Source organism: Procambarus clarkii, chromosome 16 (assembly GCF_040958095.1).
Source record: "Procambarus clarkii isolate CNS0578487 chromosome 16, FALCON_Pclarkii_2.0, whole genome shotgun sequence".
In the NCBI taxonomy this organism is placed as follows: Eukaryota; Metazoa; Arthropoda; class Malacostraca; order Decapoda; family Cambaridae; genus Procambarus; species Procambarus clarkii.
In genome coordinates, this window is record NC_091165.1 from 28,987,271 (window position 1) to 29,014,733 (window position 27,463).

Sequence of the window (27,463 nt, forward strand, 5' to 3'; positions counted from 1 at the left end):
TCTTCTTTCATTCCCCTATCACACACACACGTATATATATATATATATATATATATATATATATATATATATATATATATATATATATATATATATATATATATATATATATATATATATATATACCCCCCACAAAAAATATCAGGACATATCCTTCCCATGAGAATTAACACGCAAGAGCAATCCAGGAATAACACCAGTCACAGCTCACCCAGTCCGGCGAGACGTGAAGGTCCACCCTTGACACTAAACCTGGTCCGACACACCTTGTACTTCAGGACAACCTTGCTGGCGAAGGACAAACAGGAAGAAAACACACACACACACCCTCCCACCACCGAGAGAGAGAGGGGTGGGAGAGGATTGGGAGAGGGAGAGAGGGGGGTGGAATGGAGAGGGGGTGGGTGGGGAGCTGAGGGCTGGTAAAGCAAAGCGCGTTGCAATGGGTGATTCAGTCTGCCTTTGGTCAGTCTGAGGGTCGATTGTCGGGGGGTTTTACCGGCTTAATATAGTGATAACTTGGGATAAGGAAATTCTTCACCCCAACTACTTCGTTTTCCTATGCAAAGGTTTGGTCGTCAGTGCAACATAAAGACTTCTATCTTAGAGGTGTTTTACAACATGTGAAAATCGTTATACAAGACTGTCGGTAGTTTTGTTACTGTAATATATAGAAAAAATTCAGTCATTTTCAAAACCTGAGATGGTGCGCTTGACATTGCCCTCACTTCAAATGTTCTTGTCCTACTACTTAAGTGACGTGATACTGATAAGTGTTGCAAGTGGCACTGCGCCGATATCTTCAGCTGAATAACTCCTCTTAAGTCGGGTAAGTGAATCTCTCTCGTTCTCACAGTGGATTGTAGACCCATAAGTAGTGTATTCAGCAATTACTTCATAATCGAAAGTGAGCGAGCGAGCGGTTTCTGCAATTATTGTGTGTGTGTGTGTGTGTGTGTGTGTGTGTGTGTGTGTGTGTGTGTGTGTGTGTGTGTGTGTGTGTGTGTTATTATTACATATAATATAGTGTGTGTAAATCACGAAAATTAACACGTGATGAAAAATGTGACAGCGTCAGACCACGGAGGAAGAATTGAAGCAGGAATTTCCTTAAGTGCTTTCGTACATTAGTACATTCCTTCTGAAGATGTATTAATATACGAAAATACTTAAGGAAATTCCTGTTTCAATTCTTCCTCCGTGGTCTGACACTGTTATATAATATAGTATATATATTAATACCGTTTGTATTAAAATTCTTTGTAGTTTCCTCCATTTTCAACCTTTAGCCTCAATTCCCCGCTAAGTATCTGTTATCTCTATCCTGTTCCACCCAGTTCGGGACGAGCGGCTACCAACATCTACATCTACGCTGGCTAGCTCTACCTAACCTACCCCCGTCGCGTAGTCCTCTATAAACTACAACATGTAGTTTTCACATAGTTCCATGACACACTAAAGCCTTCAGAATTACAACATGATGGTTGGTCCGGTACAGCCTGAGGTCATACGAGGCCATGACACCATCAACTTACTGAGTATCAGGCTACCTGATCATGATGTGGGTCTCCATCGTCATCATACTAACTTGCTGTTGACCCCAATGAGCACTTGGGAATAGTTGCACTGGGCACGTTTTAAGAGCAGGGATGACTTAGCCGTTTTTCCCCATCATGTGAATATCACAATACAATTTATATCCATTCAGCGCACTTATATGCGCCGAGGGTAGCATCAATGCGTTTCTGAATGACTTTCAGCGCGTGATATTTTTGTTACGGAATGGTTGCGCAACTGAGAGAGGTAATAGAGAGCTGACGAATCGACAAACGTCATATTTGAAGTGATTTTTGGAATAACTAGAAGCGAATATACTACGGTTAAGGCACTACGGGCTCACCATAGCCCGTGCTACTTGGAACTTTGTTCTAGGTAGCGAATCTTTAACAACAACAACATACTACAGCGATAGTCACGTGTTCCCTAAGGCAGCTCCCTCCCACCTTTCCCCCCGTCTCCTCCGAGCTAAAAGAACGAGTCATGATATAGAACTCACAGAACCAGAGTGAAGCTCACAGCTGTCTCGAGTTTCTCCTGTGGTTCAAGTCCTCATCACTCAGGCAAGTGAAGAGGGGAAAGTAATTCTCTGTTGGGCGTCAGCTTGTCATCCAGAGTCTCTGTTGATGCCGGTCTGTCATGCGGTCTCTGTTATCTGTTGCCAGGGCCTTCCTTGCGCTCCCTCTGTTGTGATACTGTTGGGCATTTATACAGGGTAATAACCTTTGTTGTTAGGGTGAGATAAAGGCGATATTCGACAGTTGAACTATAGCGAGATGAGACTATTCGACCCTAAGACAATGACCAGAAAATGGCTGTGACGATGATAGGTTAAATACGATGATTTGGACTATATATATATATATATATATATATATATATATATATATATATATATATATATATATATATATATAATTCAGACCTTTCATCCTGACCCGCAGGCACACCTATATCAGCATTGTCCTAGTTATAGCGTCCTAGCAACCGCGTCCTAGCAACCGTGTCCTAGCAACCGCGTCCTAGCAACCGCGTCCTAGCAACCGTGTCCTAGCAACCGTGTCCTAGCAACCGCGTCCTAGCAACCGCGTCGTAGCGACCAGGGGGCAGATTCACGAAAGCACTTACGCAAGCACTTACGAACCTGTACATCTTTTCTCAATCTTTGGCGGCTTTGTTTACAATTATTAAACAGTTAATGAGCTCCGAAGCACCAGGAGGCTGTTTATAACAATAACAACAGTTGATTGGCAAGTTTTCATGCTTGTAAACTGTTTAATAAATGTAACCAAAGCCGTCAAAGATTGAGAAAAGATGTACAGGATCGTAAGTACTTGCGTAAGTACTTTCGTGAATCTGGCCCCAGTACTTCCCCTACACATGCGAATCTTCCATCAAATTGATACTGCGCATGTCAATGCGTGCTTGTGCGCAGTTTTTAAATAGTCCTCGTTTTCATGCGCTCTAGAATCCTCCAACACATAATCCTATACATATTTTATTCATCAAGAACACTCTATAATATTCCAAAGTGTTTCACGCTAAGGGATTGCTTCACACTGCGGGATTACTTTACGTTGTGGGAGTACATCACGCTATAGGAATATAGAATAAAAATGAAGATACGGAGTTCTTGCGCTCGTTCGTTATAGACGATAACGTTAATCCGGCTATAATAGCCACGTTCGTTTGTTTGAGCAAGTTTCAATCCGGATTTCCCACCATCCGGCTCTCGCTCGTTCGTGTGCCGGAGACGACCCCTGGCGCTTGAGCGTTTTTGTACAGAAAGTGAAAGGTGTCGACCTTGGCCTTGCAAATAAGGTGAGGTGATAAGGTAATATACTCCAGGTATACAGTTTACCAGTTTAGTATACCTAGAGTATATCTGGAGTGGATGCTGAGAGTACTTCTATACTCCCCGGGCATGGAGCCAGGCTTGGTAACTTGATTTAATAGCCTATTGCTTGGAGCTGTGTGTGTGTGTGTGCATACATGTTCATTAGCTTTGACTATAAACGGTCTGGAAATGAAGTCGTCTCTTAGATCACTTTCTTCAGATGTTGCTGTTGCTCTAGTTACCAAGTGAGATTGATAGTGACTTCGCAATGATTCGTCAGTGACATCTAAGCCAAGTGACATCAATCTGATTGATACGTAGAATCAATAACCGTTTGAATCGTGAAAATATTCGATAGCCAGAGAGATAATGACGATTTTGGTTACCAGCTGAACGAATAGATCGGAATATCTGTCTATCTTGTCCATCGAATGAAAATATGTGTGTGCTTCCTGTCTTGCTAACTGAACCAGTAACATCTTTGTGGTTGCCTGAATAGGAGGGCAGATATAGCATAAGCTACTCTATCCTTTTGAGAAGTATCTTATAGTCTCAAAAAACACACCAGAATCAACAGTGTCTTTTCGCGTATACAGCCAAAATAACCAGTAACAACTTCCTCTTTGTCTAAAATGGAAAACGAACTTAATCACCAGGCAACAACCTCTCTAATTGGTTGTCGAAGACGACTCGCGCATGCGTGCAATATAGGGAATAAAGCACATGTGGCAACTGTGTGCGGAGGCGTCACCCCGGGCTACGTGTGAAAGAGGAATACTTTCCTTTATTGGTATACCGTATCTGTTGCCCTCAGGAGGGCTTCATATTTGTTGTTCTTGAACACGTTCTTGAACAACAAAGATTTGGAAATAAATGTAATTTATATATATATATATATATATATATATATATATATATATATATATATATATATATATATATATATATATATATATATATATATATATATATATGTGGCAACAGTGTGGATACTTGTGTATCCACCCTGGCAACCACATACATCAACCATACATATATATATATATATATATATATATATATATATATATATATATATATATATATATATATATATATATATATATATATATATATATATATATATAAGGCACAACTCTTCTAAACACGAGAGTGAAGTATACAACTTTAGAACACTTTCCCACCAGGAGACTCGAACCCTAGCCAGCACAGAAGCCTTCCAGCAACTGGCATAACAGGTACGCCTTAACCCACTCCACCACCCGCTCAGACTCTTAAAAGAGATGGTAATTTCGGAGTATTTAAATACACCAAAGATCATCACCTCCCAAGAGCACCAGAGCAAGTGAGGGGTCATTTAGACGTTAATTTCATCAAGTCCCTGTTAATATGGGAAGACACAGTGTCTATGCTTAAGGCACAACTCTTCTAAACACGAGAGTGAAGTATACAACTTTAGAACACTTTCCCACCAGGAGACTCGAACCCTAGCCAGCACAGAAGCCTTCCAGCAACTGGCATAACAGGTACGCCTTAACCCACTCCACCACCCGCTCAGACTCTTAAAAGAGATGGTAATTTCGGAGTATTTAAATACACCAAAGATCATCACCTCCCAAGAGCACCAGAGCAAGTGAGGGGTCATTTAGACGTTAATTTCATCAAGTCCCTGTTAATATGGGAAGACACAGTGTCTATGCTTAAGGCACAACTCTTCTAAACACGAGAGTGAAGTATACAACTTTAGAACACTTTCCCACCAGGAGACTCGAACCCTAGCCAGCACAGAAGCCTTCCAGCAACTGGCATAACAGGTACGCCTTAACCCACTCCACCACCCGCTCAGACTCTTAAAAGAGATGGTAATTTCGGAGTATTTAAATACACCAAAGATCATGGGTTAAGGCGTACCTGTTATGCCAGTTGCTGGAAGGCTTCTGTGCTGGCTAGGGTTCGAGTCTCCTGGTGGGAAAGTGTTCTAAAGTTGTATACTTCACTCTCGTGTTTAGAAGAGTTGTGCCTTAAGCATAGACACTGTGTCTTCCCATATTAACAGGGACTTGATGAAATTAACGTCTAAATGACCCCTCACTTGCTCTGGTGCTCTTGGGAGGTGATGATCTTTGGTGTATTTAAATACTCCGAAATTACCATCTCTTTTAAGAGTCTGAGCGGGTGGTGGAGTGGGTTAAGGCGTACCTGTTATGCCAGTTGCTGGAAGGCTTCTGTGCTGGCTAGGGTTCGAGTCTCCTGGTGGGAAAGTGTTCTAAAGTTTTATACTTCACTCTCGTGTTTAGAAGAGTTGTGCCTTAAGCATAGACACTGTGTCTTCCCATATTAACAGGGACTTGATGAAATTAACGTCTAAATGACCCCTCACTTGCTCTGGTGCTCTTGGGAGGTGATGATCTTTGGTGTATTTAAATACTCCGAAATTACCATCTCTTTTAAGAGTCTGAGCGGGTGGTGGAGTGGGTTAAGGCGTACCTGTTATGCCAGTTGCTGGAAGGCTTCTGTGCTGGCTAGGGTTCGAGTCTCCTGGTGGGAAAGTGTTCTAAAGTTGTATACTTCACTCTCGTGTTTAGAAGAGTTGTGCCTTAAGCATAGACACTGTGTCTTCCCATATTAACAGGGACTTGATGAAATTAACGTCTAAATGACCCCTCACTTGCTCTGGTGCTCTTGGGAGGTGATGATCTTTGGTGTATTTAAATACTCCGAAATTACCATCTCTTTTAAGAGTCTGAGCGGGTGGTGGAGTGGGTTAAGGCGTACCTGTTATGCCAGTTGCTGGAAGGCTTCTGTGCTGGCTAGGGTTCGAGTCTCCTGGTGGGAAAGTGTTCTAAAGTTGTATACTTCACTCTCGTGTTTAGAAGAGTTGTGCCTTAAGCATAGACACTGTGTCTTCCCATATTAACAGGGACTTGATGAAATTAACGTCTAAATGACCCCTCACTTGCTCTGGTGCTCTTGGGAGGTGATGATCTTTGGTGTATTTAAATACTCCGAAATTACCATCTCTTTTAAGAGTCTGAGCGGGTGGTGGAGTGGGTTAAGGCGTACCTGTTATGCCAGTTGCTGGAAGGCTTCTGTGCTGGCTAGGGTTCGAGTCTCCTGGTGGGAAAGTGTTCTAAAGTTGTATACTTCACTCTCGTGTTTAGAAGAGTTGTGCCTTAAGCATAGACACTGTGTCTTCCCATATTAACAGGGACTTGATGAAATTAACGTCTAAATGACCCCTCACTTGCTCTGGTGCTCTTGGGAGGTGATGATCTTTGGTGTATTTAAATACTCCGAAATTACCATCTCTTTTAAGAGTCTGAGCGGGTGGTGGAGTGGGTTAAGGCGTACCTGTTATGCCAGTTGCTGGAAGGCTTCTGTGCTGGCTAGGGTTCGAGTCTCCTGGTGGGAAAGTGTTCTAAAGTTGTATACTTCACTCTCGTGTTTAGAAGAGTTGTGCCTTAAGCATAGACACTGTGTCTTCCCATATTAACAGGGACTTGATGAAATTAACGTCTAAATGACCCCTCACTTGCTCTGGTGCTCTTGGGAGGTGATGATCTTTGGTGTATTTAAATACTCCGAAATTACCATCTCTTTTAAGAGTCTGAGCGGGTGGTGGAGTGGGTTAAGGCGTACCTGTTATGCCAGTTGCTGGAAGGCTTCTGTGCTGGCTAGGGTTCGAGTCTCCTGGTGGGAAAGTGTTCTAAAGTTGTATACTTCACTCTCGTGTTTAGAAGAGTTGTGCCTTAAGCATAGACACTGTGTCTTCCCATATTAACAGGGACTTGATGAAATTAACGTCTAAATGACCCCTCACTTGCTCTGGTGCTCTTGGGAGGTGATGATCTTTGGTGTATTTAAATACTCCGAAATTACCATCTCTTTTAAGAGTCTGAGCGGGTGGTGGAGTGGGTTAAGGCGTACCTGTTATGCCAGTTGCTGGAAGGCTTCTGTGCTGGCTAGGGTTCGAGTCTCCTGGTGGGAAAGTGTTCTAAAGTTGTATACTTCACTCTCGTGTTTAGAAGAGTTGTGCCTTAAGCATAGACACTGTGTCTTCCCATATTAACAGGGACTTGATGAAATTAACGTCTAAATGACCCCTCACTTGCTCTGGTGCTCTTGGGAGGTGATGATCTTTGGTGTATTTAAATACTCCGAAATTACCATCTCTTTTAAGAGTCTGAGCGGGTGGTGGAGTGGGTTAAGGCGTACCTGTTATGCCAGTTGCTGGAAGGCTTCTGTGCTGGCTAGGGTTCGAGTCTCCTGGTGGGAAAGTGTTCTAAAGTTGTATACTTCACTCTCGTGTTTAGAAGAGTTGTGCCTTAAGCATAGACACTGTGTCTTCCCATATTAACAGGGACTTGATGAAATTAACGTCTAAATGACCCCTCACTTGCTCTGGTGCTCTTGGGAGGTGATGATCTTTGGTGTATTTAAATACTCCGAAATTACCATCTCTTTTAAGAGTCTGAGCGGGTGGTGGAGTGGGTTAAGGCGTACCTGTTATGCCAGTTGCTGGAAGGCTTCTGTGCTGGCTAGGGTTCGAGTCTCCTGGTGGGAAAGTGTTCTAAAGTTGTATACTTCACTCTCGTGTTTAGAAGAGTTGTGCCTTAAGCATAGACACTGTGTCTTCCCATATTAACAGGGACTTGATGAAATTAACGTCTAAATGACCCCTCACTTGCTCTGGTGCTCTTGGGAGGTGATGATCTTTGGTGTATTTAAATACTCCGAAATTACCATCTCTTTTAAGAGTCTGAGCGGGTGGTGGAGTGGGTTAAGGCGTACCTGTTATGCCAGTTGCTGGAAGGCTTCTGTGCTGGCTAGGGTTCGAGTCTCCTGGTGGGAAAGTGTTCTAAAGTTGTATATATATATATATATATATATATATATATATATATATATATATATATAACTGAAAACTCACACCCCAGAAGTGACTCGAACCCATACTCCCAGAAGCAATGCATCTGGTATGTACAAGACGCCTTAATCCACTTGACCATCACGACCGGACATAATGAGGTGATAGCCGAGGCTATTTGAACCACCCCACCGCCGGCACTCGGATAGTTATCTTGGGCATAGCATTTTACCAAATCACCTCATTCTTTGGGGCAACACGTGAGGAACACGCATTTGTGTTCCTCACGTGTTGCCCCAAAGAATGAGGTGATTTGGTAAAATGCTATGCCCAAGATAACTATCCGAGTGCCGGCGGTGGGGTGGTTCAAATAGCCTCGGCTATCACCTCATTATGTCCGGTCGTGATGGTCAAGTGGATTAAGGCGTCTTGTACATACCAGATGCATTGCTTCTGGGAGTATGGGTTCGAGTCACTTCTGGGGTGTGAGTTTTCAGTTGCATATGTCCTGGGGACCATTCAGGCTTGTTCGCATATATATATATATATATATATATATATATATATATATATATATATATATATACACACACACATTTATTTCCAAATGCCTTTCATTCTTTTCGAAGCAGCCCTGACCTGTAAAACGTAAAGTATGACTTGGAGTTTCCTGTGAACTTTGTCTGAGTCCCCCCCCCCCCAAAAAAAAAGACAGGAATTTAAAATACGCTACCCGTATGCTATACTTATAATATAATTATATATCAATTTGCTGTGAGTTTTGAGTATTATACTACAGATAGTGCAGTATGTGCATCGTGAACGCTGCCGTACCAGAGTATAGTGAATAGAAGGAACGAAAGAGTAATAGATATATGAATTCTGAAGGATATATATATATATATATATATATATATATATATATATATATATATATATATATATATATATATATATATATATATATATATATATATATAACCACTGAGCTGCTATTGAGCGGCAATTGAGCTGCCACTGAGCTGCTTGACAAAAGTGAACTGAGCGGCAAACAAGGAGTACAAAATGCATTTTTGCTGCTCAGGAACTGCTACCCTTGTCATGCTGCCCTCAAGGTAAACAACCCTGTTGGCCACACACTGCCTCCAGCTGTCTGTCTAGCCACGTGTTTGTCAACAAACCAATACACACACACACACACAGACAGGGGGGTGGGGGGAGTGGGAAACATGGTTGAATAACTCACAATCAACCCAAGCTTGTATGTGACCAGCTTGATTGTTTCTCGAGATCAGCCCAACCAAATGAGGCCACCTCACTAAATGAGACCAGCCAGCTAACTACTGAGACCGGCCAGCTAACTACTGAGACCGGCCAGCTAACTACTGAGACCGGCCAGCTAACTACTGAGACCACCCAGTTAACTACTGAGACCGGCCAGCTAACTACTGAGACCAGCCAGCTAACTACTGAGACCGGCCTATTCGTTGAGGCCAGCCTAGTCAGGCAAAAAATAATATACACCCTGAAATCACAAGAGCGTGATGTACCTGTAAGAGTCCACGGACGAGAGTTCGAACCCACTGCATAACCAAAATATGTTTCACATGAATTATGTATTTAGTTTTGATGTTATTATTCCGCCTGACTCTCTCTCTCTGCGTCCCAGCCTTCAGCGGGACGCAGCCAAGGAATACAAAAGGGAATCCCGTGTGTCAGCCTTTCCTAGCAGCTCATACATCTCATTTTCTACGCTATAGTTCCCAAACGTACAAAATATGGGGGTACTATGAAAAAGTAGCGGCTCACAAATATCCACGTTTTCTATACGTGGGTTGGCTAGGTTAGGTGGGATAGCTTGCGGTTCGTGCATTTTAGTACGCCCATATTTTGTACGATGGGGCGAATCAAGAGAACGGTTCCATTACGGCGACCTACAGCTCTTCGCCCCCTGACGCAAGAACTCAACCTACATTATAACTCTTGTAACCTCATTACGTCTTTCAAGAAAGTATTGCATACATCTTTTCCACGGAGCGGCTACAAATTGTATAGCTGCTGTTGACAATACTTATTGTCTAATGTCACGCAAGACAACCGGTCTTAACAATGGCTGGTTAGAGCAGCCCAACTAGGTCGAATTTATAATTAGTTCTGGTTTAAATTAAACCCGAGAATGGGACGTACATGCATTACCTTGCAACTGGAAAGGTGATTGATTGATGAAGATTAAGCCACCCAAGAGGTGGCACGGGCATGAGTAGCCCGTAAGTGGTGGCCCTTTCGAGCCATTACCAGTATCAAAAGATGATACTGGAGATCTGTGGAGGCGCAACTGCACCCTGCGTGACGGGAGATGTCTCCCGGACCAAGTGGTGACCAAATGGTGCTGGAAAGGTGGACGTTCGATCCACTTCAATGACCCAAGTAGCTGTGTGGGGTTCACCTGTCCTTCGCTACGTCCTCATATCCCCCCAGCGCCTATCCTGTCCAAGTGCTGTATAGGCATTTTGGCTTGGCACTTTCTTCTGACAACTTCATACCCTTTACAGCTGCTACGTAACTCCGGCACACCAGCATTGAGATACATGATATGGTTATCTTTGCGCGTGACAGATCCTAATATCTCTACGCATGCTAGGCCCAAAATTTCCATATTCATGACAGAGCCTAAACATTGAAATCTCTCTGCACTCTAGGCCCTATAAACATTGATGTCACTATGCATGCCAGATCCAAAACATTGATATATCTGCATATGGCACGCCTTAAACATTGATGTCTCTGCGCATGCAAGGCCCCCAACACTGATAACATTACGCATGCCAGATCCTAATAGTGATATCACTGTGCATCAGACCTAAACATCAATATTCTTGTGTATAACTGACCCTAAAATTGATATACCTGCCCATCTCTAAACATTTTAGAGCATGGTATACGGCCGGATATCAAATACCGGTACACTTCAGGTACTGGCAATCTTCAAATTCACATTGAACACAAACCACATACATCAGCAAGTTGATGTCCACAAGATTCGTGACAATTTCCAAATTATTTCGATTTTATGCACGGATTTATGACGAATGACTTCCTCTGTGCTGAAATCATGCCGAATTCTGTACTATTAATTTGTAATTTTGCAGATACATGAAATCCTGAGAGTGGGAATTACTCCACATCGGTGTGCTAGTGAAGCTACTTCAAGACGCTCAGCCTCTAGGGGGGCCCCTCGCGAAGATAGCGAAGATAATCTGTTGGGGAACCTCCTTCTTGTTCTTCAGAGTGCAATGATATACAGGGTAACCCGCTTCCTGCCCGGGGTAATCACCCGTCTGCTCGTGGCGATAATCCTGCAGCAGGAGGACCGCCATGACTACGACGCCTCCCACAGGCTCTTTGGGCAGTACGACTTTATCGTGGGTAAGTCCCCGTCTAGCTGACGACCCGCCGGTTGGGTCTCGTGATGAACTTAAGGCCTATAGCAATCTCCCAGACTCTTGAGCAGTGGTTCTCAGAATCCCAGGTCATAATAATTCCCCTTGAGATCCTAAGTTTCCTCAGCGTACATTTTTTCCCCTCCCCAGTTTTGGAGTTCCTTCCTTGACTGACATTTCTACCCCAATTCCTTCCCCTGGCGTAAATCCTTCCCCCGTGACTTTTAAATACCTCCGCGAGGAGCCAAGGGGCTTCTCTGTGAGAATCACTTCTCTGGAGGGATAGTAAGGCCACTGAAACATGACACTATATGCATTGAAACACGAAAAAACAATCCTCCACTGAAACAAAGCCCACTGACTCAACTGAAACAGCACTGAATGCACTTAAAACACAAGCTGCATTCCTCCACCGATACAACAAATTAGACTGAACTGAAACAAAACTTCGCTGCTGTTTTGGAAAAAACAAATGCTGTTTTCGCTGTTACTCAAACAACATTTGTTTCCCCCCTTTCAGTTGGTTCCGGGACCGCTGGAGGGATTCTGGCGGCGCGGCTGTCAGAGGTTCCAGAATGGAAGGTACTGCTGCTGGAGGCTGGAGGCCCACCGCCCCCAGAGAGCGTCATTCCTGCCCTCAACGTCGTCCTGATGCAGAGCGACGCTGACTGGAATTATTTCACTGTGCCGCAGAAGCACGGATTGTTCGGTTATGTCAACAATGTAAGTATCCCTCCAGAAACTCGGATTATCTGACTTCGAGGACGACTTTAAGTATCCCGCCACAAGTGACTTACGCGTTGCCGACTACAGTCTTTAGGACAGTTAATCCCTTATACCATTTCGCTGCTGCTTTCACAAATGTATATTTAAACCTTCATTTATATTCGCCACGACGTTTCACTACTGCCTTCCCCTGCTCCTTCAGGCATGTCACTTCCCTCTCGGTAAAACTCTAGGCGGCTCCTCCACCGTCAACTGGATGATGTACGTCCGAGGCAACAGGCGCGACTTCGACAACTGGGAGGCGATGGGTAACCCAGGCTGGGGCTACCAGCACGTACTCAAGTACTTCAAAAAGGCCGAGGACTACAGAGGAACCCGCAATGCCAAAACAGGTTAGCGAAGGGTATATATATATATACAAATACGCAAATGATCTATAACATATATTACGTCTTACGAAAGGAGGCAACGCGTCAGAAACAGGAAATATGAAATTGTTTAGATGGACAAATGCCTGTTGAGTATTGGTACTGACGTGGGGGTACACGTCTGCCGTCGACACTAAGCTCGGGTTCCAGTAAAGAGAATCATATACACTGCTGCTATATGGCTATGATGGCGTAAGGGTTTCACTGAACGATAACTGGCGGGAAGACAGGGCAGGGGTGACGGGGCGTGGGCGGGAAGACAGAGCAGGGGTGACGGGGCGTGGGCGGGAAGACTGAGCAGGGGTGACGGGGCGTGGGCGGGAAGACTGAGCAGGGGTGACGGGGCGTGGGCGGGAAGACAGAGCAGGGGTGACGGGGCGTGGGCGGGAAGACAGAGCAGGGGTGACGGGGCGTGGGCGGGAAGACAGAGCAGGGGTGACGGGGCGTGGGCGGGGAGACAGAGCAGGGGTGACGGGGCGTGGGCGGGAAGACAGAGCAGGGGTGACGGGGCGTGGGCGGGAAGACTGAGCAGGGGTGACGGGGCGTGGGCGGGAAGACAGAGCAGGGGTGACGTGGACGGGGAGAGAGAGCAGGGGTGACGTGACGTCGGCGGGGGAGACAGGGGTGGAGGTGAAAGCAACATGCGGGACCCCATGAGCCACAAGGACAAGGCGAGAAGTCGCAGCCAGAAACGCTTTGGGATGAGGTTTAAAAAATGGGCGTGGAGGTCAAGGGGATAGTGTGGAGCCCACCACGGGCGGGAGGTGAGCGTGGAGGTCACTCAGGAATGTGCAGCCAATCTACCTAAACACAAAACAAAAGCACAGCAGATACTGACAGATATAATTTTAAACATACACAGCTACTAGGGCTTGGCAGGTTACAGGGTCACGAGGCTACAGAAAGAGAGAGTGATAACGCCCTGGAGAAATAGAGCGCGATATAACGTAAATCTAAATACCAAGAAACTTTTTCACTTACATATCAAGGACGCTGAGAGTAGCTGCAGCCAAGATAGGGTCAAGGAAATACGCCATTTAAATGAACAAATCAGTAAGGAAGTAATTGGAATATAATCCAATGACTTGGCATGACGCTCTGAGAGAAAGCTGTCAAGTCATGCTGGCCTTCAGTCAAGGGCAAGTTTGCCAACGTCTGGGCGCTGGGCACTGGGCATATACCCATATACTTGTCAAGGCAATTAGCGGGGAGCGTCACATTTACAACTGCCACTGATTAGTGATTATATAGAGACTTATAGGCACGGTGATTATTGCTCATTCGTCTGAGACTTAGCTCATCGGATATAAGAATATTTATTGTTCACTGGAAAGATAAATGAATCGAGTTAGGTAGACGTAATTTTGAACAAATTCTTATTCCACAAATTCTTATTCCGGGGGAGCCGGTCGCCCGAGCGGACAGCACGCTGGACTTGTGATCCTGTGGTCCCGGGTTCGATCCCGGGCGCCGGAAAGAAACAATGGGAAGAGTTTCTTTCACCCTGATGCCCCTGTTACCTAGCAGTAAAATAGGTACCTGGGTGTTAGTCAGCTGTCACGGGCTGCTTCCTGGGGGTGGAGGCCTGGTCGAGGACCGGGCCGCGGGGACACTAAAAAAAAAAAAAAAAGCCCCGAAATCATCTCAAGATAACCATTAGTTTAGATATTTGTAATGGTCTTCATATCAATTTTTCACTGATTGGTTGTTTTAGTGGCTGGAGTGTGACACACTGACCTAACTTGCAGTCTCCGTGGTGTAGTGGTAAGACACTCGCCTGGCGTTCCGCGAGCGCTATGTCATGGGTTCGTATCCTGGCCGGGGAGGATTTACTGGGCGCAATTCCTTAACTGTAGCCTCTGTTTAACGCAACAGTAAAATGTGTACTTGGATGAAAAAACGATTCTTCGCGGCAGGGGATCGTATTCCAGGGACCGTAGGATTAAGGACCTGCCCGAAACGCTACGCGTACTAGTGGCTGTACAAGAATGTAACAACTCTTGTATATATCTCAAAAAAAAAAAAAAAAAAAAAAAAAAACTAACACACGTATAGAGTGAAAGTGTCAAAGTTCAATCCGTCATCGTCCATTGTCAATGCGTGTCATATATATATATATATGATCAAGTTTTGTCCCATATTATCAAGTCATATCAAATGTCAAATATTCTCATGCATGATACATGTTTATCATAATTTTATCGAATTATTGGGCAAATTTCAGTAGTTTTCGTCATCTTATAAAGTCAAAAGCAATTTCTAATAAGCCACATATTTTTTTTTTTGGTGATTTCCAGCTGCAGTTGACCACTTTCTTGCTTGACAAATTATCTTAATATTTGTAATACTTTCCATGTTTGTTGCTGCTTTCTTTGTAAGTTGCCGTGTTTCTTATAAGTTACCTCGTTCCTTATAAGTTGCCGTGTTCCTTATAAGTTACCTCGTTCCTTATAAGTTGCCGTGTTCCTTATAAGTTACCTCGTTCCTTATAAGTTGTCATGTTCCACATAAGTTGCTACAGTGTAAGCAAGTCACTATCCACAAACATTGTTCCTACTTCCTCCTTGAAAGCTGCCTTTTTGCTTTTGCTTACACTGTACATCTAATTCAACTACGCGGAAGGCACAAGCTTGCCCGCGCTGGTCAAGGTGGTCACCAGCGCTGAAAACTTCACCACCACCAGCATGAGGTGACTAGAGTGGGCCAGCAGCTGGTGCTGGCCCACTCTAGGTACCCAGGTGGCCTTGGCCCTTTCAGATGGCCCGCATAGTATCGTCCTCGCTCCACTTATCGTAACGAGTTTAAGCTGCTTAGAGCGACATTTGTATCTAGTCCAAGTGACAAGCATATATATATATATATATATATATATATATATATATATATATATATATATATATATATATATATATATATATATATCATATAAAGGCAGGTAATATATATACCCTGAGAAAAGAATTCAACTAAACATGATTCTCTCTCTTTGTCTCTCTCCCTACCCCGGTTCACTGTGGGTTGAACAGCCTCGTACCACGGGTTCGGGGGTCCATCCAGTGTGGACGACAAGCGCTGGGGTACGCCAATCATGCACGCCATCCTCAGGGCTGGTCAGCAGCTCGGCTACCCCATCATAGATCCCAATGGACCCGAACAGATCGGTGAGTTGCTTTCCACGTGAATTAAGGCTTTTCCCACCTCTGGAAAACGATGTGGCTGTTTAAGGCCGCTGTTATTAATAGTTTGCTTTACTGGTATAATGGGAGGGATATTTTATGGTGTTAGGAAGCATTAATGCGTCTTTTGCGTCAGGTTTCTCCATCCCCGACATGACGCAGCGTGATGGGCGGCGGGGCAACACGGCCGAGGGGTATATTAAGCCCGCAGCGGCACGCCCTAATCTGCATGTCGCCTGGCGCGCCCACGCTACTCAGGTACTCACGCCCTTGCTACTCAGGTACTCACGCCCACGCTACTCAGGTACTCACGCCCACGCCACACAGGTACTCACGTCCATGCCACCCAGGTACTCACGCCCACGCCACACAGGTACTCACGCCCACGTCACTCAGGTACTCACGCCCACGTCACACAGGTACTCACGCCCACGCCACACAGATACACTTCCCATTCAGGTTCAATCTTCACCAAGATTCATTCTCTAATTAAGAACACCTCTTACCTAAGCACACAAGGTACCACTCAGCAAGGTACCACTCAGCTAGGTACCACTCAGCAAGGTACCACTCAGCTAGGTACCACTCAGCAAGGTACCGACATACATGAGTAATGAAATAGAACAAATATTCTTACATAACCTCTCTACCTGACATGTACGTACAAATGCTTATATTCTATTCCAGGTCCTGTTTGACAAGTACAAGCGAGCTGTTGGTGTCCGCTTTGAGCAGGCTGGACAGGTGGGTACCGGAGTCTGTTGAGACAGACCTGTGACAGAGCTCTCTCTCTCTCTCTCTCTCTCTCTCTCTCTCTCTCTCTCTGCGTCTTGGAAAATTAAATTGCGAAGTTTAAATAACACTGGGGTCCAGTTCCTGACCCCATTACGTGATTACATAAAATTTCTTTTATCGTTTGCAGGAAGGGGTCCGTAATAGGCCACTTGATCAGTGTGGGGTCCAAAATAGGCCACTTGATCAGTGTGGGGTCCATAAAAAACCAATTAAACTAAACTGTAGCTATCACCTTAAATTTGCACTCAATTAAAAAAAATGGGATTTTATTTTATTTAATATAGAATTATCAACTAGTGTTATTTTATCATTAACTGTATTTTGTCTAAAATACAGTATCAGTACTGAAATACAGTATCAGCATTGGTACTGTATTAACAGTATCAGTACTAAAAGCAAATGGTATAATCTTTATTATGTAAGTATAATATAGTGCTTGTTCAACGCAAATTAGAACGGAAAACATATAAGATCTAGAAACAGTTTGAAAGTAACTTTGACACATTCGAATGTTACACTTGAGAAAACCAAAATTCTGCCTCTGTCAGGGGCATACCTTGAGGCTACCTTGAGGTGCTTCCGGGGCTTAGTATCCCCGCGGCCCGGTCGTCGACCAGGCCTCCTGGTTGCTGGACTGATCAACCAGGCTGTTAGACGCGGCTGCTCGCAGCCTGATGTATGAGTCACAGCCTGGTTGATCAGGTATCCTTTGGAGCTCAAGTTTTCAAGCTCAAGGCATAGCTCAAGTTTTTGAAGATCATATACCAGGAGTATACCAAGAGTATACCAAAAAATATCATATCAGAGTCTGTTAACATCACATCTGTATATCTGTATATCAGAATCTGTTAACAGAAGGGTTCATTGGTACAAGTTCCTGTAGTTCATTTCAGCTTGAAATCACAATTAACACATGTTTTAACACCCAAGCTAACATGTGCCAATTACAATAAGCCTCCCACGGGCACCCTCAACCAACACATGAAAACAGCATCTTTCTCTCTCTCTCTCCTTGCGTCAGATCCGAACAGTTTTGGCTCACCGGGAAGTGATAGTGTCTGCTGGTGCCGTGGGATCCCCGCAGCTCCTTATGCTGTCTGGCGTAGGACCAGCTTCCCACCTTCAGCAGCACGGCGTGAGTTACTGGCTGACCTTGCCCCGTATCCCTTAACACACTGCTCCCCTATTCAGCGTGAGTTACTGACTGACCTTGCCCCGTATCCCTTAACACACTGCTCCCCTATTCAGCGTGAGTTACTGGCTGACCTTGCCCCGTATCCCTTAACACACTGCTCCCCTATTCAGCGTGAGTTACTGACTGACCTTGCCCCGTATCCCTTAACACACTGCTCCCCTATTCAGCGTGCATCCCGTTCTCGCACTTGCTTACTGTCAATATTGGCTTATTTAATAAGTGCATATGTGATTGATTGTGAATATTTTAGTTTACCTTGAAAAGCTTCATAGAAAACACCGACCTCACCTAACCTTCTTAGTATGTTAAGATAAGCATCTTATTGCTTCTTAATTACAATTTTACGCTGGGCCTTTCAGGTTTTAAGGTCAAGGTGGCCTCCCCAAACGTTACTACTTATTAAAGCTGTTTTGGTATGTTATTCCCGTTACCCGGGACAGAAAGCCGGTATTTAGGTATAACGAGTTCCTCCAGGCCCGTTACTGCTTCTCTAGGATACAAGGTAACCCCCCTAGTTCCATTAGAAACCTTCCCCAGGATGTGAGGTCCTTCCTAGTTCTATTAGAAACCTCCCCCCAGGATGTGAGGTCCCCCCCCCTAGTTCCACCAAAAACCTTCCTGAGGATACGAGGTTCTCCCCTAGTTTCACTAGAAACCTCCCCCAGGATACGAGGTCCCCCCTATTTCCACTAGAAACCTTCCCCAGGATGCGAGGTCCCCCCTAGTTCTACTAGAAACCTTCCCCAGGATGCGAGGTCCCCCCTATTTCCACTAGAAACCTTCCCCAGGATGCGAGGTCCCCCCTAGTTCCACTAGAAACCTTCCCCAGGATGCGAGGTCCCCCCTAGTTCTACTAGAAACCTCCCCCAGGATACGAGGTCCCCCCTAGTTCTACTAGAAACCTCCCCCAGGATACGAGGTCCCCCCTAGTTCCACTAGAAACCTTCCCCAGGATGCGAGGTCCCCCTCTCTAGTTCCACTAGAAACCCATTACGGGTGACGGCCGCTGTCAGCTGTGAGATTTTTACGAGTAATCCTTCAAACGATCGTTTTAGGAGTGATCATTCTATCACGATCGTCTTAGGAGTGTTTCCTCAAACGATCGTCTTACAAGTGATCATTCACACGATCGTCTTAGGAGTGATCATTCCTACAATCGTTGTAAGAATGAGGTTTCTCGCTATATTAGTTAAATCTGTTATTTTTTACATGTGAATATGCTGCATTTAGCCCCCCTTTCCCCCCACCAGATCACGCTCCATACTACTGCTATCTAACAATGTTAGATAACAATATCAATATCGTACTCTATCAATAGAGTACGATATCACATATCAATACTATCAATAGATAGTAATATCAACACCATTACTTAGGAATGTACTACCACCACTTAGGAATGTTCTATCATTACTTAGGAATGTACTACCACCACTTAGGAATGTTCTATCATTACTTAGGAATGTGATGATACAATTTGAACTGCAAATAATTGTTACTGAGTATTTGTCAACAAATACATTGTATTACCTCCTTCAGATATACAATACTCTATATTCTTACGAGTATACTCCCTGACGAGTATATCCTCTGATGAGCATATATCGTGTTGACAAGATATGATGTCTTGACTATCATATCCCCAGACGAGCATATCCCCACCCCCTGTTGAGTATATCCCTAGACGACCATATCCCACGATGAGCATATCTTCTGGCGAGCATATCCCACCCCCCTAACAAGGATATATCCTAAAAAAATATATCTCACAGCGACCATATATTTCGTGACATATCATATCACTTGACAAGCATACTCACTGTCGATCATTCGACAGAGAGTATTCAATATTCGACATTCGATATTCCTCTGTCTAATATATATATATATCCCTTCGACCAACTCTGGTGGTTCAGATCCCTGTGGTGCAGGATCTGCCTGGCGTAGGTTCGAACTTCCAGGATCACCCGTCTATCTTCGGTCTATCTTGGACAGTAAACAAAGGCTCGAGTGACTCTGTATTCCGTATCGCCCGTCCCGAGGCCATACAGCAATATCTCAAGTACAAAAAAGGTGCGTAATCAGTATTCTTTTTCAGATTTTGTGTATTTGGAGTAATTGTGTTTAGGTCTGATTGCAGAGGGGGATGGTGCTCATATTCACTGCCCCTCAGGACGTACAGTGAGGATGGTGCTCTTATTCACTGCCACTCAGGACGTACAGTGAGGATGGTGCTCGTATTCACTGCCACTCAGGACGTACAGTGAGGATGGTGCTCATATTCACTGCCCCTCAGGACGTACAGTGAGGATGGTGCTCATATTCACTGCCCCTCAGGACGTACAGTGAGGATGGTGCTCATATTCACTGCCACTCAGGGCGTACAGTGAGGATGGTGCTCATATTCACTGCCACTCAGGACGTACAGTGAGGATGGTGCTCATATTCACTGCCCCTCAGGACGTACAGTGAGGATGGTGCTCATATTCACTGCCCCTCAGGACGTACAGTGAGGATGGTGCTCATATTCACTGCCACTCAGGGCGTACAGTGAGGATGGTGCTCATATTCACTGCCCCTCAGGACGTACAGTGAGGATGGTGCTCATATTCACTGCCCCTCAGGACGTACAGTGAGGATGGTGCTCATATTCACTGCCCCTCAGGACGTACAGTGAGGATGGTGCTCATATTCACTGCCCCTCAGGACGTACAGTGAGGATGGTGCTCATATTCACTGCCCCTCAGGACGTACAGTGAGGATGGTGCTCATATTCACTGCCACTCAGGACGTACACTGAGGATGGTGCTCATATTCACTGTCCCTCAGGACGTACAGTGAGGATGGTGCTCATATTCACTGCCCCTCAGGACGTACAGTGAGGATGGTGCTCATATTCACTGCCCCTCAGGACGTTCAGTGAGGATGGTGCTCATATTCACTGCCCCTCAGGACGTACAGTGAGGATGGTGCTCACATTCACTGCCCCTCAGGACGTACAGTGAGGATGGTGCTCACATTCACTGCCCCTCAGGACGTACAGTGAGGATGGTGCTCACATTCACTGCCACTCAGGACGTACAGTGAGGATGGTGCTCATATTCACTGCCACTCAGGACGTACAGTGAGGATGGTGCTCACATTCACTACCACTCAGGACAGTGAGGATGACCGATGGGTCATCCTACCATATATTGATCAAATACTAAGTAAAATAGTTACCGATATGATGACAAATGATGCAAATCAGAGGTTTCCATTTATAATATTTGCGTGTAGATTATCTTTCCTCTCGTGAGAGTCCAAATCTTCTCCTCAGATTTCATAATTTTCAACAGTATCCATGTGTCGTGATAGTAACACAGGAAATGACATATATAACATCTTTCTAATATATGTTATCGTGTTAGAGAAACTTGTGAAAGCTTCCTAATATATGTTACTACGTTAGAAAAGCATGTAAATGCTTCCTAATATATATATACTTCCTGAGAGAAGCTTGCGAGAGCTTCTTAAAATATGCTGCTGCTTCAGACACTTCATTTTCCTAAAATATTCCTCAAAGGCAAAGACATTAAACTCCGCTTATATCCTCTAACCACCCATGCACGTAGCCATGCTATCTATCTATCTATCGATTATTCACACTTACAATGTGTCAGAAATAGATTTTTTGCAAAACATAGCGTGCATATAATTATTCCTTTGCCACGACGATCGCAGGACCTCTGACGTGTCCCTTCGGTGTGGAGGTGAACGCCTGGAGCCTGGCGGAGGAGGGTGACCCGTACTGGCCCGATCTCCAGTTTCTCTTCGTGTCGGGGACGCCAGCCCTCGACTACGGACTCTTCATCACCGACGGCATCGGCTACAGGAGAGATGTAAGTGGGGGAGTCGTGGTGCTTCTATGTTCCCCTTGATAATTATCTCTCTCTCTCTCTCTCTCTCTCTCTCTCTCTCTCTCTCTCTCTCTCTCTCTCTCTCTCTCTCTCTCTCTCTCTCTCTATGTCGTTGACAGTTCACTTTCACGTAATCCGTTCTCCTTTCACCAGCTGTTCGCCAAACATTATTTGCCGCTGGTGGGTCTCGAGGGCTTCACCATCGGGCCCATGCTGACCCGGCCCAAGAGCCGAGGCACGGTCAGACTCAGCTCCAGCAATCCCAAGGCTGCTCCGCTCATTGATCCCAACTACCTCAGTCATCCGGATGACGTTAAAACCTTAATTAGAGGTAGGTATCGTTGGTATTCGTGTCACCTCATTTGGGGTATAAAAGGTTCACGGGTTAATATTATCACCACCTCCACAGATCTCCAGTATCATCTATTGATACTAGTAATGGCTCAAAAGGGCCACCACTTACGGGCTATTCATGCCCGTGCCACCTTTTGGGTGGCTTAATCTTCATCAATCAATCATATTATCACCCACAGCACCGCTCTTGTACCAGGTAAGTCCACTACGGGCTCACCATGGCCCGTGCTATTTGCCCTGCTCCTGTGCCAGGCAAGTTACGGGCTCACCATAGCCCGTGCTACTTGGAACTTGTTCCGAGTAGCTGAATCTATAACGACAACAATATTATCACTATTTTCACCACCATTAGATGGGTGAAGGTAATACTGATCTCAGTCTTTGGATGCATTGTTGATAGTGATCTTCCTTCGTCCACAGGTATTATGCTGAAATATGTCTGTATTTCCAGGCATGGGTCAATATTATTTTTGCATTGTCCTTTCCAGGTAATAAGTTGTTGTGTATTTTACAGTTCTCCTGTCCAATGTATATTATCGAATATACATCGACATATACATGACATATACATGCCAATGTATATATATCGAATGAATATTAACCTCATAATGTCCGTTTTAGGCATTAAGTTAAAATCTGTATTGTCTCATCAAACATCAATTTAATCTTGGTCTCAAGTTCTCCCTTCAAGCACCATGTTAACCTTGGCCCTCATCATCTCCCCCTCCACCATCAAGTTAACAACGAACTTAAGCTGCTCTTTGATTTATCGAGATAAGTTTCCCAATCCATTTCCCTCCCAAATACCAAATAAATATGAATTTCAAGCTTGACCTTTCACCTTCCCTTTAGGTATTTAGCAAGTACTTGTTACTAAATTGCACGAAAATATAATTTAATTCACGCTTCTCCACAGGTATCAAGTTTTCACTGGCTGTAGGGGACACTCCGGCCTTGAGAATAGATAATGGTGCCAAATTTCACGATAAGGTACAGTGTATTTTTAAGCATGTGATAAATTGGTATCAGAGGTGTAAATATAGAGCTTTGGTTGACCTGTTTTTCACTAGATGTGTACTTAAATGGCAGGATGGAATGTATACACGTGTTACAGGAAGGTTGATAACATCAAATGTGTTTCCGATAGCTATCTTGAAGATAATGTCCTTATAAACAGGTGTCTTGGTGAGGTATGCAAACAGCAACTGCTTGATGAGTTTAATTGGACTCATTCAAGTTGGAAACCGCTTTAGCAACTGTGGTAACTACGTGCGTGTGTTTGCAGGTGTTGCCGGGGTGTGAACACCAGGTGTTTGGATCGGATGAGTACTGGGCCTGCTACATCCGGCACATGGCCAAGACCACCTTCCACCCAGCCGGCTCCTGCAAGATGGGCCCCGCCTCCGACCCTTACAGCGTCGTCGACCACACTCTAAAGTAGGTCTCTACCATCGTACTCAGCCTCACCCTTCTTCTTTTGTTTTGATGTTGATGCATGCGAGTTAAGGCAGCGTCTGGGATGCTCTCGGATGTAGGTTCGAGTCCTCGTCACGGCCCTTGTTTTTATGTGATACATCACGCTATTGTGATTTCTGTGTGTAATGCAAGTTACCTCCCTTCCCTGGTGACGTGGAGTAAGGTAGACACCGGAGAGTAAGATGACGTGCATTACACCACCATGAGTGAGAGCTGAAGCGGGTCCAGAATCCTGTGAAATTTACACTCAACCTGTATTTCCCTCCACAGGGTGCGCGGTGTGTCCGGCCTGCGGGTGGTGGACGCCTCTATCATGCCGCTCATAACATCCGGCAATACTAACGCTCCGGTTATCATGATCGGCGAGAAGGCCGCCGATATCATCAAGGAGGACTGGGGTGTCCCTCTCTACACGCTCTGAAGGGCAGATCCCTTCAGAGCGTGAAGGGATCTGCCCTTCACGCTCCCTTGAAATCTCTCTTCCGATCCCTTCTTCAGAAATCTGAAGAGAGATTTGCACGTCATCAAAATAGAGCCTAGGGTCTCCCTATTTGGGATAATGTGATGAATGTCATTTAAGAGAAACGTATAGATGAATACATATTGGAGAGTCCAGGGACGCTAGTTCGATCCCATTCCATAACCTCAGTATTTTCCTGATAGATACATTTCAGTATTATTTCAGTGTGCAAGTTAATAGATTCTCAGTGTTCTTTGACGCTTGTGTATTAATTTGTAACACACAAACATATAAGAAATAGAATAAGCACTCGCCATTTGGATATGCTGAAATAACCACAGGCTTCCTGTCCCCCCCGACTGTACGAAACCAAAACCATATGTTTAACCTGCGCTTGAAACAACCCCACATCTACGTCGTCGTTTTCTATATCTTCTGGACTGAAACGTCGTCGTCTCCTCATCTTCTGGATCGAAACGTCGTCGTCTTCCCATCTTCTAGACCGAAACGTCGTCGTCTTCCCATCTTCTAGACCGAAACGTCGTCTCACCTTCTGGACCAAAAGGTCGTCGTCTCCTCATCTTCTGGACCGAAACGTCGTCGTCTCTTCATATTCTGGACCGAAACGTCGTCGTCTCTTCATATTCTGGACCAAAAGGTCGTCGTCTCCTCATCTTCTGGACCGAAACGTCGTCGTCTTCCCATCTTCTAGACCGAAACGTCTTCTCATCTTCTAGACCGAAACGTCGTCGTCTTCCCATCTTCTAGACCGAAACGTCGCTTCATATTCTGGACCGAAACGTCGTCTCATCTTCTAGACCGAAACGTCGTCGTCTTTCCATCTTCTAGACCGAAACGTCGTCGTCTTCCCATCTTCTAGACCGAAACGTCGCCTCATCTTCTGAACCGAAACGTCGTCGTCTTCCCATCTTCTAGACCAAAACGTCGCCTCATCTTCTGAACCGAAACGTCGTCTCATCTTCTAGACCGAAACGTCGTCGTCTTCCCATCTTCTAGACCGAAACGTCGTCGTCTTCCCATCTTCTAGACCGAAACGTCGTCGTCTTCCCATCTTCTAGACCGAAACGTCGCCTCATCTTCTAGACCGAAACGTCGCCTCATCTTCTGAACCGAAACGTCGTCGTCTCCTCATCTTCTAGCTTGTGGTTAAGTCTTCACGTCCCCAGCTACTACATTACCCTGTACTTTGTGCCTGTAACGAGTTAACAAGGAGAATTATAACGTCTCTTTTCCCATGTGGTTATTTTCGCGTATGTATCAACCGGCGTCTTCAGCCTGAAACCTGATTCCGAAAGACGCAAACAGCATCTTTACTGTCAAGATCATGTTCTTCAGTGTTCGTCTTGGAGGTTATAGATGCTATGATGCTCAAGTTCAGCCTGAAACCTGATTCCAAAAGACGCAAACAGCCTCTTTACTCTCAAGATCATGTTCTTCAGTGTTCGTCTTGGAGATTATAGATGCTATGATGCTCAAGTTCAGCCTGAAACCTGATTCCGAAAGACGCAAACAGCCTCTTTACTGTCAAGATCATGTTCTTCAGTGTTCGTCTTGGAGATTATAGATGCTATGATGCTCAAGTTCAGCCTGAAACCTGATTCCGAAAGACGCAAACAGCCTCTTTACTGTCAAGATCATGTTCTTCAGTGTTTGTCTTGGAGATTATAGATGCTATGATGCTCAAGTTCAGCCTGAAACCTGATTCCGAAAGACGCAAACAGCCTCTTTACTCTCAAGATCATGTTCTTCAGTGTTCGTCTTGGAGATTATAGATGCTATGATGCTCAAGTCGTCACCCCCTAAACAACTTCTATTAAGTAAATATTGTTTTAGATAATACAACCATCGTTCATATAGATTTTTCATTCATATCATTATGTATATATACGTACATATTTACATTCATACATACATACATGCTTACACATATATATAAAATCATCAGCTTCTGTACATTAAAGGTTTATGATGCCATATATTTTTAAAGTCTATAATCATCAATCGTGCATAAACCCAAACTTGAAATATATTATACAAATGTATTCATTCATTCATTAAATTATATCATTAACTGTGCATATTCATTAGTAGGTCATCCATGTATAAGGTGATGAGTTGTGTGCATTCATCAGTTCACTACACATAAAACTAAATTTGTAATGTGTGTCAATTAAAATATATGATAATAACGGAATAAAAAACATTTTTAATGTTTCCTTAAAGAGAAGAAAGGCTCGGCTAAGCTAAGTAGTTCAGTAATCACCGACTATCTTGGATCTGATTGGGGGTGGGAGGGGGTCGCTGGTGTGAATGTCCGAGATTCGCAATCGAGGACTGATTGGGGCCTATTCCTCCCCGGGCAGCCGACTATAAGACAGTTGGGCGCGTCTTAATTGCTCTTAAATCACCCAGTAGTTAATAATTAGGTATCCACGAACTAGGCAATTGCCGTGGATTGGGTCTTGGGGGATATATTGGCTTAGTGGCATCTCGATACACCTAACTATACAGGCTTTCTGTCCCAGACTAATGCGAGTTAATGAGTGCCAGCTGTTCAATGTAAGACCCGCAGACGACAGTAGCAGAGTTCTATACAGGCAAAGCCATAAACTATCTTTTATATTTACGAATGAAAAATTATGTATATTTTATGTTAATTGGCTACCAGTTTGGCACCCTCTGGCCTGATAACATTCTGTGTGGCCTGTTATCATCCTCTGGCCTGATAACATCCTCTGGCCTGATAACATCCTCTGGCCTGTTATCATCCTCTGGCCTGTTATCATCCTCTGGGCTGATAACATTCTGTGTGGCCTGACATCATCCTCTAGCCTGATAACATTATGTGGCCTGATAACATTCTGTGTGGCCTGACATCATCCTCGGGCCTGATATCACCCTCGGGCCGGAACATCATCGCCGGAACAGCAGGTAACCGAAAGGATTTTCCCTCCCCCCTCTTCCCCCAAATGGTTGCTTAATGGATAAATAATATAAATCTCATAGCAAAGTACAAATTTCGTGCATTTGCAACATTAACAACTAAAGATTAATCACCTACAAGATTAATTACATATAATGAAACACAATGATTAATTAACAGTCATTGGTCAATCTGGAGTGCCACTAAGTTTCTCATTGCATAAATTATTAGATGTGGTCTGCGTCTTGGGAAAGGTCCATAAGTTAGTTCATGGGGACCACGGTAAGCTAAAGCACAAGCTTCATGTTC

General features: G+C 44.5%; 1 protein-coding gene across 1 annotated transcript; it reads left to right on the forward strand.

The window, feature by feature from the left end:
• The first annotated feature begins 475 nt into the window (after positions 1–475).
• LOC123760033 (glucose dehydrogenase [FAD, quinone]) lies at positions 476–26,413 on the forward strand. The gene is made up of 14 exons (XM_069325412.1): positions 476–829; positions 11,411–11,687; positions 12,222–12,424; positions 12,630–12,819; positions 15,882–16,016; positions 16,168–16,289; positions 16,719–16,775; positions 17,848–17,961; positions 19,938–20,094; positions 21,745–21,902; positions 22,074–22,251; positions 23,191–23,264; positions 23,560–23,711; positions 24,021–26,413. The coding sequence occupies exons 2-14, from the start codon at positions 11,555–11,557 to the stop codon at positions 24,169–24,171; spliced, it is 1,824 nt and encodes a 607-aa protein (XP_069181513.1). The 5' UTR covers positions 476–829; positions 11,411–11,554; the 3' UTR covers positions 24,172–26,413.
• The last annotated feature ends 1,050 nt before the right edge of the window (positions 26,414–27,463 follow it).

Excerpts from the sequence above, each read along its gene's own strand:
- LOC123760033 (XM_069325412.1), top strand. The coding sequence starts at position 11,555 with ATGATATACAGGGTAACCCGCTTCCTGCCCGGGGTAATCACCCGTCTG. Across the intron at positions 12,820-15,881 it reads AACCCGCAATGCCAAAACAG|CCTCGTACCACGGGTTCGGG; the intron begins GTTAGCGAAGGG and ends TGGGTTGAACAG. Across the intron at positions 16,776-17,847 it reads GCTTTGAGCAGGCTGGACAG|ATCCGAACAGTTTTGGCTCA; the intron begins GTGGGTACCGGA and ends TCCTTGCGTCAG.